A 16,697-nucleotide genomic window follows, 5' to 3' on the forward strand; every position below is an offset into this window, starting at 1 on the left:
GTGCCCCGTTTCTTCATCTGTAAAATGGGGTAGTGAGAGCAGATAAAAATTCTGTGCAAAGATGTAAGATTACATATTTGTAATGGATGGCCAAAGACCAGAGGTTGGGGAAAGATGTGCCTCACCAGCTGGTAAACAGTGCCTCTCTCTTCCGGGCTGCACCTCGTCGCCCTACTTTCGTCCTTACAGTGTGACAGAATTTGTACGGATTGTTCATTCAAGGGAGGAATTCATTGATTCATGATGTTACCAAAATTGCACACAGCTAAAAAAAAATCTAGGACCTTCCCTTTCTCCCATCCCCCTCATGCTTCCTTCTCCTATTCTGTATTTGACCGATGTTTTTTTTTTTTTTTAAATTAATGTTTATTTATTTTTGAAGGAGAGAGAGACAGAGAGTGAGCGGGGGAGGAGCAGAGAGAGAGAGAGAGAGAGAGAGAGAGAGAGGGAGGGAGACACAGAATCCCAAGCAGGCCCCAGGCTCCCAGCTGTCAGCACAGAGCCAGATGTGGGACTGGAACTCACAAACCGTGAGATCATGACCCCGGCGGAAGTCAGACGCTTAACTGACTGAGCCACCCAGGCGCCCCACCCCCATTTTTTTTTTTTTTTTAAACCTGCGTGCAGCCCATTCAAATAGATCATGTTAATTTCAGTTCCTCGTTCCAGGGAAAACTTTAAAAATCGGACTGTGTCATACAATACACTAGTATACTGGTTTTTTAACTTTTTCCTCTTTAATGATTTCACACGAAGAGCACGCATTACTTGCGTGGCAAGCTACAAACGAATCTAAAAACTAAATAAACTTGTCTAGTTTATTGGCAATTTTCATGATCATGTTCCTTTATAACTTTTATTTACATTTTTTAATGTTTATTTATTTTTGGCACAAAGACAGAGACAGAGTGCGACTGGGGGAGGGGCAGAGAGAGAGAGGGAGACGCAGGATCCGAAGCGGGCTCCAGGCTCCGAGCCGTCAGCACAGAGCCCCACCCCGGCCTGGAACCCACCAACCAGGAGACCATGACCTGAGCTGAAGTCAGATGCTTAACCGACTGGGCCACCCAGGCGCCCCGTTTCTCTAGCTTCTTCATAAAAGGTGGTGAGAGAGGGAACCCGCTACTGAATTCTCTATTGAAGATCTCCCTACAAATGCCAGATTGGAAGCAAAGAAAGTCTCCACACAGAACTCAGGGACAAACGTTGACCCTCAGGCTCTAGCGGTCGGATGAAATAATGTGGGGCCATACAACACAGTACTTGGAAGTTTCCGTGTGATTCTCAGCTCAACCTGGAACAAACGACTTAATTTCTCAGAGCCTCAGTTTGCTTACCTGTAAAGTGGGGATAACGGTCCTGCCTACCTCCTACCTCACCAGACTGCTCCAAGGATTCAACGCAGTAATGCAACACAAAAGGCCTAAGCACCTGATAAGGGCTCAATAAATCGTCTCACTGCAAACATTTCGTCTGACACTTTAGTGTGAGGTGCCTCCACAAAACCAAGGGCCCTACGACAAGCCCGGAACTTGGTATTTTCCACCGAGTCCACGCCGCTCCCGAAAGCAGGCCGATCATCGGCGGGGCACGGTGCTGTGGCCACAGCGTAAGACTCCCCGCCCGCAGACGACCCGGATCCCCCTGCGGCCGCGGTCCAGCAGGCCCAAGGTGGCTTTCAAAACTCCGCGGGGCGGAGGTGAGGCCCCTGGGTGGGCGGGGGGAGGGTTTCCTGCCCGGGGCTTTTGCCATGGCAACCGCCACAGACTTCTCCACGGGGGGAGGGGGAAACTCCACCTCTTCCGGCTAAACAGAGAGTCTGCGTCGGAGAGGCCAACTGAATCGCCCCAAGGTGGCCGCTCTCAGCCCCCCGGCGACCTCCCGGGCCGCACGCTCCAGGTCAAGGCCCACAAGCCCCCGGCGGCCGGCCTCCGAGCCCCGCTTCCAGGCCCTTCCGGGGGCCGCCGCCCTTTGCCCCCGGAAGTGGGCGGGAGAGGAAGCGGCTGGTGATGCTGGAACAAACATGGCCGCCCCGGCGCCAGTCGGCCCCTCGGGCTCCCGCCGTCCTCCGCTGGCCGCCGGCCTCCGGCTGCTGCCGCTGCTGGGGCTGCTGCAGCTGCTGGCTCAGCCCGGCCTGGGCCGCGTCCACCACCTGGCGCTCAAGGTAAGGCCGGCCAGGGCCGCGCGGGGGGCGGAGGCCGAGGCCGAGGCCGCTCTCCGGGGCTGGGGGCAACTTTGGCCCACGGTGGGCGGGAGCCTCTGAGCGATGGCCCTCCGCCCCTCCTTGCCCCAGGCGCCGCCTCTTGCCGAGGGAGGGTTCTGCGGGGAACTGTGGTCACGGCGGGGGTCCTCGGACCGTCTGGAAGGGGCCGGAAGGTTGGGAGCTGAGCCGCCGAGGGGAAGGGGCTGAACTGCGGCGTAACCCCAAGGACTCAGGAGGCCGCCCTTGCTGACTTTCCTCGCTTCCCGGCCGAGAGCGACCAGCTGTCCGACTGTTATCCCCGATTCACTTGTCCGCGGTGCCCACTCTTCCATCCTCTTGTGCCCCTTGAAGGGACGCGAAACCCTAGCCTCAGTTTCCCGGTTTGGCGTAGGGCGCTCTCTGGACTGATGAAAGCGGGAATCTCCTGGAGGAGTTGCAAATGGTTGTTTTTAAGGAATTTCAAATCTGGCCTGAAATACACGACCAGCATTAAAAATGTGTTTCTAATTGGAGGGCCTGCCCTTTCTTCCCCTCGCTCCTGTCACTGTCAGTCTAGGGAAGAGACTTACATAGGCCTAGAATGATCTTACTTTACAGTTCACCGCTAAGAGTCGTCTGAAGCTAAAACGTGCCTCCAGGCGATTCAGCAGGTTAATATATCTGAGGAGTAGAAAAATAAATCCTTACGACCCAAAGCCTTGTACATTATTTTCACAACGTACAGTTTTCTAAGAAGTTGTGGGATTGTAAGAACTTTGTCTTATAAAAACACATTACTTGAAAACCACGAAGCATTGTTATTTTGTGACGGTAGAGTTTGAAGAGTATGGAATCCAGATGAAAAAGCCTGGCCAGACCCATGCACCATACTTTGGGTTATCAGCTTTTGCTGTTTGTTAAGTAAAAATTATCCTGATTAAAATGGTTCCTAAGTGCAGGGAAATAGGTGAGTCTTGGCTCCTTTTGAGAATCTGTTGAAAACTATAGACCCTTTCCCCAGAAAAGTGCAAGTAGAAATGTAGACAACACATTCAGGGGGAATTTCTGCGGCTTTATAAGCCCCAGATGATTATCCATAGGCCCTAGTCCCCAGGCTTACGACTGTGACTCCAGATCTACAGAATTCTTTCTTTTATAGTTCAGGATCCTTGGTGTTAGATTAAGTGGTGGAACTGAATTGATACAGGTTATAAATTGGAGACAAAGCTAGTAATGGCCGCAGCGGACCGTGCCTTTTGGTTCCCAATCAAAGATTTTTGGAATTAAAGTGTCAGGTGTTCAGCACCATTGGGTAAATACTGACGGTATTGATATAGGTGAAAACGTACACTAACCTCAGTGGTGGAAGCAAACCGAATTGGTGTGATTCTGCTGATGGGTTTCTTCCTGTTGTGCTAAATTACTTAATGTTTTTCATCCGTGTACGTGATTCGTAAGTACTGTGGTAGTTATTCCGTAATAATACTGTAGTGGTTTCTTTCCTCTTTGGATAAATATTCTGACTTCTTCCCCTGAGGAAACAGAAATCACCTGAAGAGAGCCTTTCAGAGCAGCAGCATTAGATGGTCTTGTTTTGCTTGAGACGGCATGAACTAGGAGACTTGATCAGGATATAGACCTAGAGTGGCAAGAATAACATGAAGAAGTCACTGAGCATTATAAATATGCATTGATCTGTTTGAAAACTTCATGGAGTTTTCATGGAGAAAAATTCATGGAGAATTTCAAACAGACATCAATGGCAGCCAGAATGAACTCCCATGTACCTGTCATCCAGCCTCAATAACCATTAACCCGTAGCTAATTCTGCCCCATCCCCATACACATGACTTCTCTCTTGACATTCTTTTTTTTTTTAAGTTAGAAATGAGTATTTTCATTTTTTATTCACTTTTCTTATCCCATATTATGCTTTTCTTTCTTTTTAAAATTTTATTTATTTATGTATTGGGTGCGGAGGGAGGGGGAGGGGGGGAGAGAGAGAGAGAGAAAGAGAGAAAGGGAATCTTAAGCAAGCTCCATGCTCAGTGTGGAACCTGATGCAGGGCTCTCAAGCCACGACCTGGGTTCATGACGCCTGAGGCTGAAATCAAGCGTCGATGCGGGGAGCTGGGTGGCGCAGTCGGTAAGCGTCCGACTAGCCAGGTCACGATCTCGCGGTCCGGGAGTTCGAGCCCGCGTCAGGCTCTGGCTGATGGCTCGGAGCTGAGCTGTTTCCGATTCATGTGTCCCTCTCTCCTGCCCTCCCCGTCATGCTCTGTCTCTATCGTCCCAAAAATAAATAAAAAAAAAAAAAAAAAAAAAAAACGTTGAAAAAAGAGTAGATGCCACTGATGCACAATGGCGCACCCGTCTTTCTCCCTCAGCCAAGCTCAGAAAAAGGACGGGTGGGGGAGGGCGGCCAACGAAATGCGCAAACCGCCACACTACTACTCCACCCATCCACTCCCTTCCTCCCCTCTACCCCTCCCCCCTTCCCCCCTCCCCTCACCTCCCCTCCTGTCCTGTCCTTCATTCCTTCATTCTTCTTCCGTAGGCTCTAGGCAAAACCTGGGGCTTGAACTCATGACCCCCAAGATCAAGAGTCTCACGCTCTACCGACTGAAGCGGCCAGTGTTCAACTATCCTTTAAATTGTTAATCGGATGTAGAGGCTTGATCATGTTCAGGTTTGATTCTGTTGGCAAGACCGCTTCATAGTTAGCGCTGTGTGCTTCCACTGGGAGGCGTAGTGTATGATTTTCTTTCTGTCACGTTTGCCCCATCGATGCCCGATGCTTATATCTCTGTGTTCATTTGTGTCTTAGTCTTTTCAAGCTGCTGTAACAGAATACCACACACTGGGTAGCTCATACACAACATAAATTTATTTCTCACAGGTCTGGAGGCTAAGTCCAAGATCAAGGTGCTAGCTTTGGTGAGGGCCGTCTTCCTGGTTCCTAGCGGGTGTCTACTCACTGTGCCCTTAACGGTGGAAGGGGTGAGGGATGTCTGTGGGGTCTCTCTTACAAGAACACTAATCCCATTCATGAAGGCTCAGCCCTCACGACATAAGTACCTCCCTGCTAATGCCATTACCTTTGGGGATTAGGATTTCAACATACGAATTTTGGGGGAGAACAAACATTCGGACCATAGTAATTTGGCATTTGATCTTTACATTGTCTGGTGTCAAAGTGTAGGACTGTCTTAAGTTTTATGTTTTATTGTATAGTAGATCTGGTTATATTTCTCAAATTTGGCACACAAGGCAAAGTGTATGAAGTGCAAACAAGTATTGTTCCTTAGACGTTTATTTGCTCAGGAAACATTCATGGATCACATGTATTAGGCCTAATCCCTACCCCCAGGCTGACCAGGCATGGAAGTTTCAGACCAGCAAAGAAAACAGATACGGTCCTCCATATTCTGCGTTGTAGTGTAGACTTCTCTATTGATGGAAATTTTTCTCAAGTATTTTAATACTTCTTGACTTCATAAACCTAAGATACGGGATAAAATTAGCTTTTCCTGGATAATGGGTGGTTTCCATTCATTTATTCACTAAACGTTTATTTTCTGACTCCTAACTTCGAACAGATGGAATATTTATTTAAACAAATTTTTTGTTGTTGTTTATTTGACAGAGAGAGAGAGAGACAGGGTATGAGCGGGGGAGGGGCAGAGAGAGAGAGGGAGACTCAGAATCTAAAGCAGGCTCCAGGCTCCGAGCCTTCAGCCCAGAGCCCGTCGCTAGGCTCGAACTCGCAGACCGCGAGATCATGACCTGAGCCGAAGTCGGCCGCTCAACCGACTGAGCCACCCAGGTGCCCCTGAAGTTTCTTTAGGTTGGGAGTGACCGAATTTACATTTTAGGTAGGTTTCTGTGGGCACGTGATCAGGGGGGCAGGACCGGAAGCGATAGGAGCCAGTGATGACTCTGGGTACAAGATTAGGGCTGAGAGCAGGGCGCTGTGGGGAGGAGGGGGAAGAGGGAACAGACCACTAGCCGTTGAGAAGGCGAATGCTGGGCAAATGTGGAGGTGAAGGAGGAGGTGACACCTAGGTTGCTCGCAGAGGTTATGAAGGTGGACACTGGTGCCACCACCTGACAGGCCATAGGAGGAAGATGAGATAATCCTGTTAACACGACCTCGTAGCCGGGCAGGGAACACGGGAGCGGCGTGTGTATTTATCCTCGGACTGTAAACACACGTCCTCTGCCTCCCACTCGCATTCGTGGTAGAAGGATTAAGTTTGGGGATCTGATGATCCAACCGGCATATTTTGCAAGAGAAGGGCCCTTCCTGCGTAATTACCCATTTGCGTAGCTGAATTACTCTTTTCCCTCCTGTTAGACCAACAGAGTGAAGCGCCGGTTTGGCTTGAGCACACGCCGCCCTGTGGTTCGTGGGCCTGGCCAAAAGGCAGCGGGTTCCCGATTCGTTTGGGCTTGGGTGATGCGAACATACGGACTGATCCGCGTCCCGCCCTCATTTCTCGTACGTTCTCCTGCCGACTTTCATGCACCGACGCGGAACAGCCTATAACAGTCTGAAGGTTCTTTTCACACCGGTACCTGGCATTTTTAATTAGCCTCCTAACTTCAGTGTATGCTTTAAACGGCTTCTGTTTGTTTGTCTGTTTTTAATGTTTGTTTTCGAGGGGAGCCAGAGAGTGCGTGGGGGAGGGGCAGAGAGACCGAGAGGGAATCAAGAGAATCTGAAACAGGTTCCAGGCGCTGAGCTGTCAGCACAGAGCCCGACGCGGGCTCGAACTCGCTAACTGCACGATCGTGACCTGAGCCGAAGTCACACGCCTAACCGTCGAGCCGCCCAGGCGCCCCTTTAAATGGTTTCTCACACACGCCGCTCAGGGTTTCATCCCTTTTAAGTACAACGATCTATTGAGTATCTGTTCCTCGGTATGTGTGTACATAAGCACATAACGTGCCCTTTTGCACTGACTGTTGTCACTGCACGTGTGCCGGTTTGCTTTCTTCCGAGAATACTAGCACGGAAGAATCAAGTATTTGATCGGTAGAGTTTCTTAATAAGACAGCCCTGGAGAATTCTAGTGACCGTTTTGTCTTTTTTCCACTTTTCCTGCCCCTTCCACGGCTGCTGTTATACATTTTTGCTGCTGCTGCTGCTGCTGCTTCTTCTTCTTCTTCTTCTTCTTCTTCTTCTTCTTCTTCTTTTTTGGTCTCCCCCAGTGCACCCTCACATGTAGTTTACTACTTTTTTAACTTGTAGAAAAAAAGTTGGGGTCAAAAATACTCTCTGGACTAGCCGACAGGTTTTCTTTTCCTTCACCTCTTTACTTGAAGGATGACATCTACATGGGCCAGGTAAGTAAGCGCTGAAACACTTCACTGTGAATGATTACGAAGATGGGTATATATGCTGCAGTGACAAGTGTCCCTCCAAAATGAACATCTACCTGGAACCTCAGAATGTGGCCTTGTCTGGAAATGGGGTGTTCGCAGAAGTGAGTGGTTAAGATTAGGTCATGCTGGCTTAGGATGGGCCCTAATTCCAGCACGACTGGTGTCCTTACAGGAAGAGGGGACACACACAGAAGGAAGAAGGCCATGTGAAGACAGAACAGAGATTGCGGTGAGGTATCTGTAAACCAGGAAACTCCAGGGCTTGCCAGCAGCCTCCAGAAGCACAGAAGACACGGGGAGGATTTTTTTCTTAGAGCCTTTCCAGGGAGAACAGCCATGCCCAGGCCTTGATTTTGGACTTGTAGCCTCCAGAACTGTAGGAGTAGAAGTTTCTGTTGTTTTAAGCCGCCCAGTCTGTGGGTATCCTGACAGCAGCTCTCGAAAGTAATCAATATGTAGCAACCTTACTTCAAAACTCTACCTTCGTGGCAATGTGTTATTACTTTGTGTGTGTGTGTGTGTGTGTGTTTGTGTTTAATTTTTATTTATTTTGAGAGAGAGAGAATCAGAGCGCAAGCACGGGAGGGGCAGAGAGAGGGGAAGACAACAGAATCCGAAGCAGGCCCCAGGCTCTGAGCTGTCAGGACAGAGCCCGACGCGGGGCTCGAACCCACGAGCCATGAGGTCGTGACCTGAGCTGAAGTTGGACACTCAACTGACTGAGCCACCCAGGGGCCCCACGTTATTACTCTGTTTTTGAGTAATAACTTTTAGAGAACATCTTTGGCAGTTTGACGTAGCGGTGATCCCCGGTACGTAAGTCCAGTCCCTCTCTGTACAAATACTCGAGAACCTGATTGCATTAGCCTTCTGTGGTGGATCTTCCTTAAGCCAGCGGCTACAGCCCCACTGCACAGACTGCTTTGTGAGGCCCCCTCACCCCCAAGAGTTTCTGAAGAGTTTTGGGAAATTAAGAGAGCATCTTTCTCCTCCACGCTATGCCGCATCTCAGGGTGGGGCCGTCCTGGTAAACCTCAGACCCTTCCCAGGCAGCCTCCGGAACTGTGGTCAGTATGTAAAATGAATGTGGGTAGCCTTGTCTGTCCAGAGTATTGATCAGGACGGTATAGAAAAGGATGCAGTGTGTTCTTGCAACAGCAGTGTGAGGTCAGACCCGTTACGTGGGCCTTGTGAGCGTTGCAGAGAGCTTGGTCGAGGCAGCCAACAGCCCGTCCGCGGCAACGCAGAGTGAGACACGAAGGAGCTGGGACGAACGTGACACTGAGGTAGATGCCGTTGGCACATTCATTGTTGTCTTAAATCTTTTTTTTTTTTTTAATGGTTATTTATTTTGAAAGAGAGAGAGCAAGTGAGCAGGGGAGGTACAGAAAGAGGGAGAGAGAGAATCCCAAGCAGGCTCCACACCGTCAGCACAGAGCCTGACGCAGGGCTCGAACCCACGAACCGTGGGATCATGACCTGAGCCGAAACCATGAGTCGGACGCTCAGCCGACCGAGCCCCCCACGTCCCTCTTCAATGTGCCTCCAGGGCTCTAGTATGTGAGACTCTGCCGTGTTCACAAGAAGGTGGACACTGCTCCAGTGCCAAATGTTCTAGGCTCACTTGGACATGAGGGTTCTACAGAATCTAAGTTTGAAGTGGTGGTGATAGCAACTTGTTATTAAAGTACCCCCCGTAAGCCAAAGACTGGGCCGAATATTGGATGTTTTTATTCATTGACTCCTCATAACAGCCCTTTGAGGTAAACGTTACCGTTCCTACTTTGTAAATTGGGAAAACAGAACTTGGGTTACAGAAGTGGAGGCGACAGAATTTGAACCCAAGACCAGGGCTCCTCCCGTCTTCCCACTTGCACTGGGTGAGCAGCCCTCAGTGACTGTCCCCGAGGAAAGCCCTGATGGCCAAGACCCCGGATTTCGGTGTTTCTGTGTTTTTGTTTGGCATTCTCTTTCAGCTTTTTGTAGTTTTTCTCTCGTGTGTGCTTAGCTGTCACAATTTTGCTTCTTTGAGTAAATTGGACCTCATTCCTTTTGTGAGTTGCTGTCTAAATACAGTGAGCCCAGAATTCAGATACTAAGCTTCTTACGGGAATGTTTCCTAGCATTGGTAGTAGGCAGGCAAGGGATGGGGATGGTAGATGGCGTTATTCTTGTTTTTCTCTGTAGTAGAGAAATTGATTGTGGGCGCCTTTTGCTGAAAGGCACTGTTGCTCGCCTTGGAGATGTGATGTTTGTTTTAATCCGAGGTCACCAATTTAGATGCTGCTGGAAGCCAGCTGGATACTGTGAGCAGGCTGGCTCCAGGGGACCCCGGGGGGCACGGCCGGCTGAGGGGCACCTGTTCCTTCTACAGGGGGCTGCTTCTCTGCTTTTGCTGCGTTGGAATGTGGCCCAGACGTAGTGGGTCTTGTGGGTTTTCTCCCCCCGCCCCCAAGAAAACCTAGAAATTTCGCCTTTTATGTGAAATTAGCCAGCAACTAACTGAAGTTAAAAAACAAAAAACCACCACTTTAGCCAAATAGAACACATTTACGGGCCCACACAGTCTTACTGCCAGTTGGTGAGCTGTTTAAAACGAAGTGGCCAGGTAGGTGCCCTTGAGCTAGCTCAGTTAAGTGTTACTGTACTTACCCTCTCAAGTTCAGTTCATGCGAACAACTAAACTGAAGCATCATTATTCTACTTGCTTTATATGTGAAAACAATTTAATGTGAAATTGTTGAGGAAGTTAAAGCAAAAACACTGCTTATATCCTGATATTTAGTCAAAAGAACGGGATTGTCCGTAGAAAACAATTATTGTTACAGGGAGGAAAAAAGGAGAAAGCACACCAAAATAGTAGTTTTCATTAGGGATTATGAGTCGCTTTTTTTTTTTTATGTTTATTTGTTTTTGAGAGAGAGAGAGAGAGAGCGCTTGAGTGTGTGAGCAGGGGAGGGGCGGAAAGAGAGGGAGACCCAAAATCTGAAGCACACTCCTGTTTCAGATTCTGTGTCTCTCTTTCTCTCTGCCTCTCTCTCTCAAAAATAAACATTAAAAAAAATTTTTTTTTAATAAAAAAAAGAAACAGGTGCCCCAAATTCATGAAGTATCAGGAAATGCAGCTGAATTAGTGTCCGCAAAATGGAATGCCTGACGTCAAGGTTCGGTGAGGATGTAAGGAGGAAGCTCTCCTATACCTTGGAGAGCCCTTTGGCAGTTTCTGGCAAATTGAAAATGTGCACATTCTGTGTCCCAGCTTGTTCACACCTGGGCGTACGCATGTACTCCCGATCTCTGCACAAATATGTGTAAGAAGGCACGTACAGGGATGTTCACGACAGCATTGTGATGGCAAAAGGTGGGAAATTCCCTGAGTGTACGCGGATGGGGAAATGGATATACCGATGTTCCTCGACTTACAATCGAGCCATGTCCCGATAAACCCACTGTAAGTTGAAAATGCCTTGATACGCCTACCCTCCTGATCATCAGAGCCTAGCCTGGCCCACCTTCAGCTCCCGGAACACTTACATTCACCTACATCTGGGCAGAATCACCTCACAGGCTCATAAAACGAGCCTGTTTTATACCAAAGTGCCGAATGCCTCATGTAATGTACCGAATACCGTCCTGAAAGCGACAAACAGAACGGTCGTTCGTGTAGGGGTGGGTTACGCTTGTGACCGCGGGGCTGCCTGAGAGCCGCTGCCGCTGCCCAGCATCCCGAGAGAGGATCGCGCACACCTCTAGCCTGGGAAGAGAGCCAAATCCAAACCTCAAAGTCCGGTTTCTACTGCGTATGTATTCCTTCTGCACCATCGTGAAGCTGGACCGGTCTTCCTGTGATGTACGTGTGGTGAAATATAAGCCGGTAAAGTGGGACCCGGGGCATGATAAATGTATCAACACAGATGGGTCCTCAAAAACAGTGTTGTCTGAAAATGCAAGTTACAGATGTGCTTCTATGTTATGACACCGTGTATCCAAAGTTTTAAAACACTGAATGATTCTGTATGATGTTATGGATATGGATATATCTAGTAAAGGTACTGTTATTTTTTTCATAATTTTTAAACGTTTATTTATTTTTGACAGACAGAAACAGAGAATGAGCAGGGACGTGGGGGGTGGAGAGACAGGGAGACACAGAATCGGAAGCAAGCTCCAGGCTCGGAGCTGTCAGCACAGAGCCCGATGCAGGGCTCAAACCCACGAACCACGAGATTGTGACCTGAGCTGAAGTTGGATGCTTAACCGACTGAGCCACCCAGACGCCCCCGTAGTAAAAGTACCTTCAGAGGGAGAGCAGGAAGGCACCTAATCAGTTCATGAGCACAGGGAGGGGGGATGAGAGGGGATGAGGGTTCGACAGAGGGACGAAGGCATTTTTCTTTGTCACCAGTGTTTTATTTTCCCTTCTTCACACCCTCCCTTCCTGTGAATCCAAAGCAGCTGCAACATAGACATCTAATAAGCCTGGAGAGCGGGGGAACTGGGTATTTGTTGTTACTCCTTTTACTTTTCCACAACTAGGAGGATGGGGAGGCCCCGGAGGCCGCAGGCTCGCTTGTCCGGCTGACCGCTGATGCCCAGTGCCCGACACGCGGTGGGGCTTCAGCAGGCGTTTGTCGAATGACGGAATGAGTGCATTTCTGTGTCCCAGTTTTTCTCAAGTGAACACTTGTTGCTAGAAAAGGTATCGTTGCCATGTTTGTAAAAGCAGAAGTTCTCTCGGTCGCCTGGGTGGCTCGGTCGGTTGAGTGTCCAACTTCTGCTCAGGTCATGATCTCGTGGATCATGGGTTCGACTGCTCAGAGCCTGGAGCCTGCCCCTCCCTTGTTTGCGCTTTGTCTCTCTCTCAAAAATAAACAAACATTAAAAAAAAATTTTTTTTTTTAAAGTAGAAATTCCCTGAACCTGGGTGGTGGGCTTGTGAGTACTCAGTCCTACACGCCTTATCTTGTTATGGATGCCACCAGACAGCTGTGCTTATACCTTTCTGACGTGTGTGTGTAGACACACACACACACACACAGAAGATTTGAAGCGGGCTCCACGCTGACAGCAGCGAGCCCCGATGTAGAGCTCGAACTCACAAACCATGAGACCCAGTTGATTTATTTATTTTTAGTAACCTCTACACCCAGTGTGAGGCTCAAACTCTCCGCCCCAAGACCAGGAGTTGCGCCTCTTCCAACCGAGCCAGCCGGGCGCTCCTCTAACATGGTATTTGGTTGCGGAGTACCGGTTCAGAGCTTTGATATCTGAAGTACGTGTTTGACATTTTCTTAGATCAAAAGGAAAACCCCGAACCGTTATTATGACTTATCCCTGAGTGGTAAGGTTGCGGCTACTTTTCTACACGGTTCACTTATGTTTTCTCTGACCACGTACAGGCTTTATAATTCACAGTAACTGATGGTAAAGTAGGTGAGGAGCTTCCGGGGTGGCAGGCATGTGGGGGTGAGGGGGGAGTGGTGGGGAAGCTTTGCGCCCCTTCCTTCCCGCATTTCTTTCATCTGACTCTGAGTTCTAGTCTTTTGCAATAACTCTGTTCTGCGGGGCGCCTGGGTGGCTCAGTTGGCTAAGCGTCCGACTCTTGATTTCAGCTCAGGTCATGATCTCACGGTTCGTGAGATCGAGCCCTGTGCCGGGTTCTGTGCTGACCGTTGAGAGCCTGCTTAGGATTCTGTCTGTGTCTCTCTCTCTCTCTCTCTCTCTCTCTCTGTCCCTCCGTCCTTGCACGTGCTGGCTTGCTCTGTCTCCCTCTAATAACTAAACTGAAAACAATTTTAAAAACCAGTGAACTAGTGAAGTAACAGGACATTAAATTCCATTAAAATAGATTAGAGGAAAATCTCCAAATTCTGAATGGTTTTCACACATTGGTGAAATTGAGGTACCTTTTTTTCCTTTGGCTTTGGCTCTTTTTTTCCCTAATGTAGGGGAAATTTTTATATTTTTAAAAATATATTATTAATTAAAACAGTTGTTTTTAAATTTTAAGTAGGCTCCACACCCAACACGAGGCTCGTACTCACACCCCCAAGATCAAGAGTCTCACACTCTACCAGCTGAGCCAGCCAGGCACCCCTGTCATTTATAATTTTTAAAAGTTACATTTGATTGTAAAAACGATCCTAAATCTCACTCAAAGGTAAAATAAAAATGATTTTTTGAATATAACGCTTCATTTTCGGAGGCATAGTTTATAGAAAACCAGATTTTCATTTGGGTAAGTACACATTAGAACAGCTCAAGTTACAATTACCTTTCGTAAAGCATTTGAAAGAGGGAAATAGTTTTTAGCATGTGACAGGTGACCTTCTCCTTTTTGCTGATCCAAAAGCTTGTCTAACACGAGGACAACGGGCGTGGTGAAGAGTCCTCTCTTCTCCCCATCCTTGTGGGCGGGTTCCTCAGACTTAACCACTCTCACCCTCCATGTGTCCTTCCACATTTTTCTACATAACTTTAAAGATCTTCGTCTGCACACTCCCCACTTGTAGGTTTCTTTTTTTTCTTTTCTTTCTTTTTTTTTTTTTTTTTTTTTTTTTTTGGCATAATCACACTTTATAAAAATCTAAGGTCAGGGGGCTCCTGGGTGGCTCAGTTGGTTAAGTGTCCGACTTCGGCTCTGGTCATGATCTCACGGTTTGTGGGCTCAAGCCCCGCGTTGGGCTCTCTGCTGTCAGCACAGAGCCTGGAGCCTGCTTGGGATTCTGTGTCTCCCTCTCTCTCTCTCTGCCCCTGCCCTGCTCACACTCTGTCTCTGTCTCTCAAAAAGTGAATAAACATTTAAAAAAAAAATTTTTTTTTTTACTTTTTAGAAATGTATTTATTTTGAGATAGCACGAGTAGGGGAGAGGCAGAAAGAGAGGGGGGAGAAAGAATCCCCAACAGGCTCCATGCTGTCAACACAGAGCCCGATGCGGGGCTCGAACTCTCATGAACCGCGAGATCATGACCCGAGCTGAAGTCAAAAGTCAGATGCCCAACTGACTGAGCCACCCAGGCGCCCTGCCTTTTGGTGACTTCTAAGCCAAAGTCCAGCCACAGCAGTGTCTTGTTGTCCTCAGTCCACCGAGCTCCGTGCCAAGGTCCAGAACATCCTTCCCGCTGACGTCTACATGGCCTGTGCCCTCACTACGGTGCCTTCTCAGTGAAGCTCTCCAGGACCACCTTCCTCCAAGTGGCCTGCCCTGCCCCCCACCCGGTGCTGTTTGCTGGTGCACTCCTCACGGACTGATAGACCGTGGCCTTCACAGTGCGTGTGTTCTCGTCTCCTCTCGCCACTAGACTGGAAGCTCAACAAGGCAGGACTTTCTGTTCACCTCACTCAGTGCTCCATTCTCACAGCCTAGGGCAGTGCCTGTTCAACGAATGGCCTTGTCTCTTTCTTTCTTTTTTTTTTTTTTTTAATGTTTACTTATTTATTTGCGGGGGGTGGGGGGGGTGCAGGCAGAGAGAGGGAGAGAAAGAATCCCAAGCAGGTTTCCACGCTTAGCCCAGAGCCCCATGCAGGGCTTGATCTCACGACCCGAGGACCATGACCTGAGCCAAAATCAAGAGTCAGACTCTTAACCAACTGAACCACCTGGGCACCCCATCTCTTTCTTTATTATATTACAGGCTCGCTTTATTTATTTATTTATTTATTTATTTATTTATTTATTATGTATGTATGTATGTATGTATGTATGTATGTATGTATGTATGTAGGCAGGCTCCCTGCCCAACAGGAGGCTTGAACTCACGACCCTGAGATCAAGTGTTTGCTCTACTGAATAAGCCAGCCAAGAGCCCCTCTCTTGCAGTCTTTTTTCAAATGTTGGTATACGCGGGCCTGCATCCTTCTTTTTAACCACTATGATAATTCTTCATTGTAAAGAGGACTCAGAATTGATAGAAATCATTTGTTTGTTGACAGAAATTTATACTGCATTTTGACTGCTTGATTTTAGCTATTGTAAACAGAGCTGCTTTGAATATTCTTGTAGAAATATCTTTATGTTTCAGCTCTAGTATTTCTGTGGGGGTAGATACCTAGGCATGGGATTACTTTTTTTTTTTTTTTTAATTTTTTTTTTTTTTCAACGTTTATTTATTTTTGGGACAGAGAGAGACAGAGCATGAACGGGGGAGGCGCAGAGAGAGAGGGAGACACAGAATCGGAAGCAGGCTCCAGGCTCTGAGCCATCAGCCCAGAGCCTGACGCGGGGCTAGAACTCACCGACCGTGAGATCGTGACCTGGCTGAAGTCAGACGCTTAACCGACTGCGCCACCCAGGCGCCCCGGCATGGGATTACTTTAAATGGAAGGTTCCAAAGAGCCCTGTATGGACAAGGTTCTGTCAGTTCACACTACCGCCAAGTGGCGTGTAAGTGTTTGGTGTTCATTTGCACACATACATCACAAGGCATCACGTTGTAGGTCTTAACTTCTACCAACCTGATAAGAGAAAGGTGCCATTTCGTGTTGACTCTTGGTGACGTTCAGGCTCTCAAGCGTGTTTATGGTCTTTTAGTTTCAGACTTTCTCTGTAAACCAGAAATTTTAGGAAAACTTATTTCAATACGAGTTTACTTCTCGGCGCGTATATACTCTTAAATGCGAGGAAAACTTTTGTGGTGGTAAAAATAAAGGTGTCTGCAAACAGCAAACAGGAAGAAGAGGGGAAACGTACGCATCCATAATCATGCCCTGAAACCGCACATTTTAAAGTGTACTTTTTGGGTAAAGTTTTGGTTTAGAACTTTGATAGTGATACGATGAAGTTTTAATTTTACAAGCAGTTTATTGAAAATAGAGACAACTCATTTAGAATAATCTGAAATAACTCAGAATAATCGGCCGGTGCCACATTTTCTCTAATTGGATCCTCTGTAACAAATTAACTACCCGTTTTTTAGATTGTTTCTTCATCATTGTCATCAGAGTAATGCTTAGGTCCTTATTTGCATTAGTGCCTTGGAGATTGTAATTGTGTTTCCACTGATTTCAGATAATAAAAGTCGACTAGGAGAGCAGGAGTTTACAACCAGCCGTAGAGATAAGTACCTGAGAACAGTCCTGTGTTTTATGTTCCTGTAAACGTCTCGTGGATGAACAGTCTTGTTTACC

The 16,697-nt window shown here is 47.9% G+C and overlaps 1 protein-coding gene across 1 annotated transcript in view; it reads left to right on the forward strand.

Moving 5' to 3' along the window:
• Window positions 1-1,808: 1,808 nt before the first annotated feature.
• The window catches only part of GPR107 (G protein-coupled receptor 107), a 66,048-nt gene continuing 51,159 nt past the window's right edge, over window positions 1,809-16,697 (forward strand). The window contains exon 1 of the mRNA XM_030292904.1: window positions 1,809-2,164. Within this exon, the coding sequence (XP_030148764.1) occupies window positions 2,024-2,164 (141 nt within the window). The 5' untranslated portion in view covers window positions 1,809-2,023. The remainder of the gene's footprint in view (window positions 2,165-16,697) is intronic.

Source organism: Lynx canadensis, chromosome D4, assembly GCF_007474595.2.
Source record: "Lynx canadensis isolate LIC74 chromosome D4, mLynCan4.pri.v2, whole genome shotgun sequence".
Taxonomy (NCBI): domain Eukaryota; kingdom Metazoa; phylum Chordata; class Mammalia; order Carnivora; family Felidae; genus Lynx; species Lynx canadensis.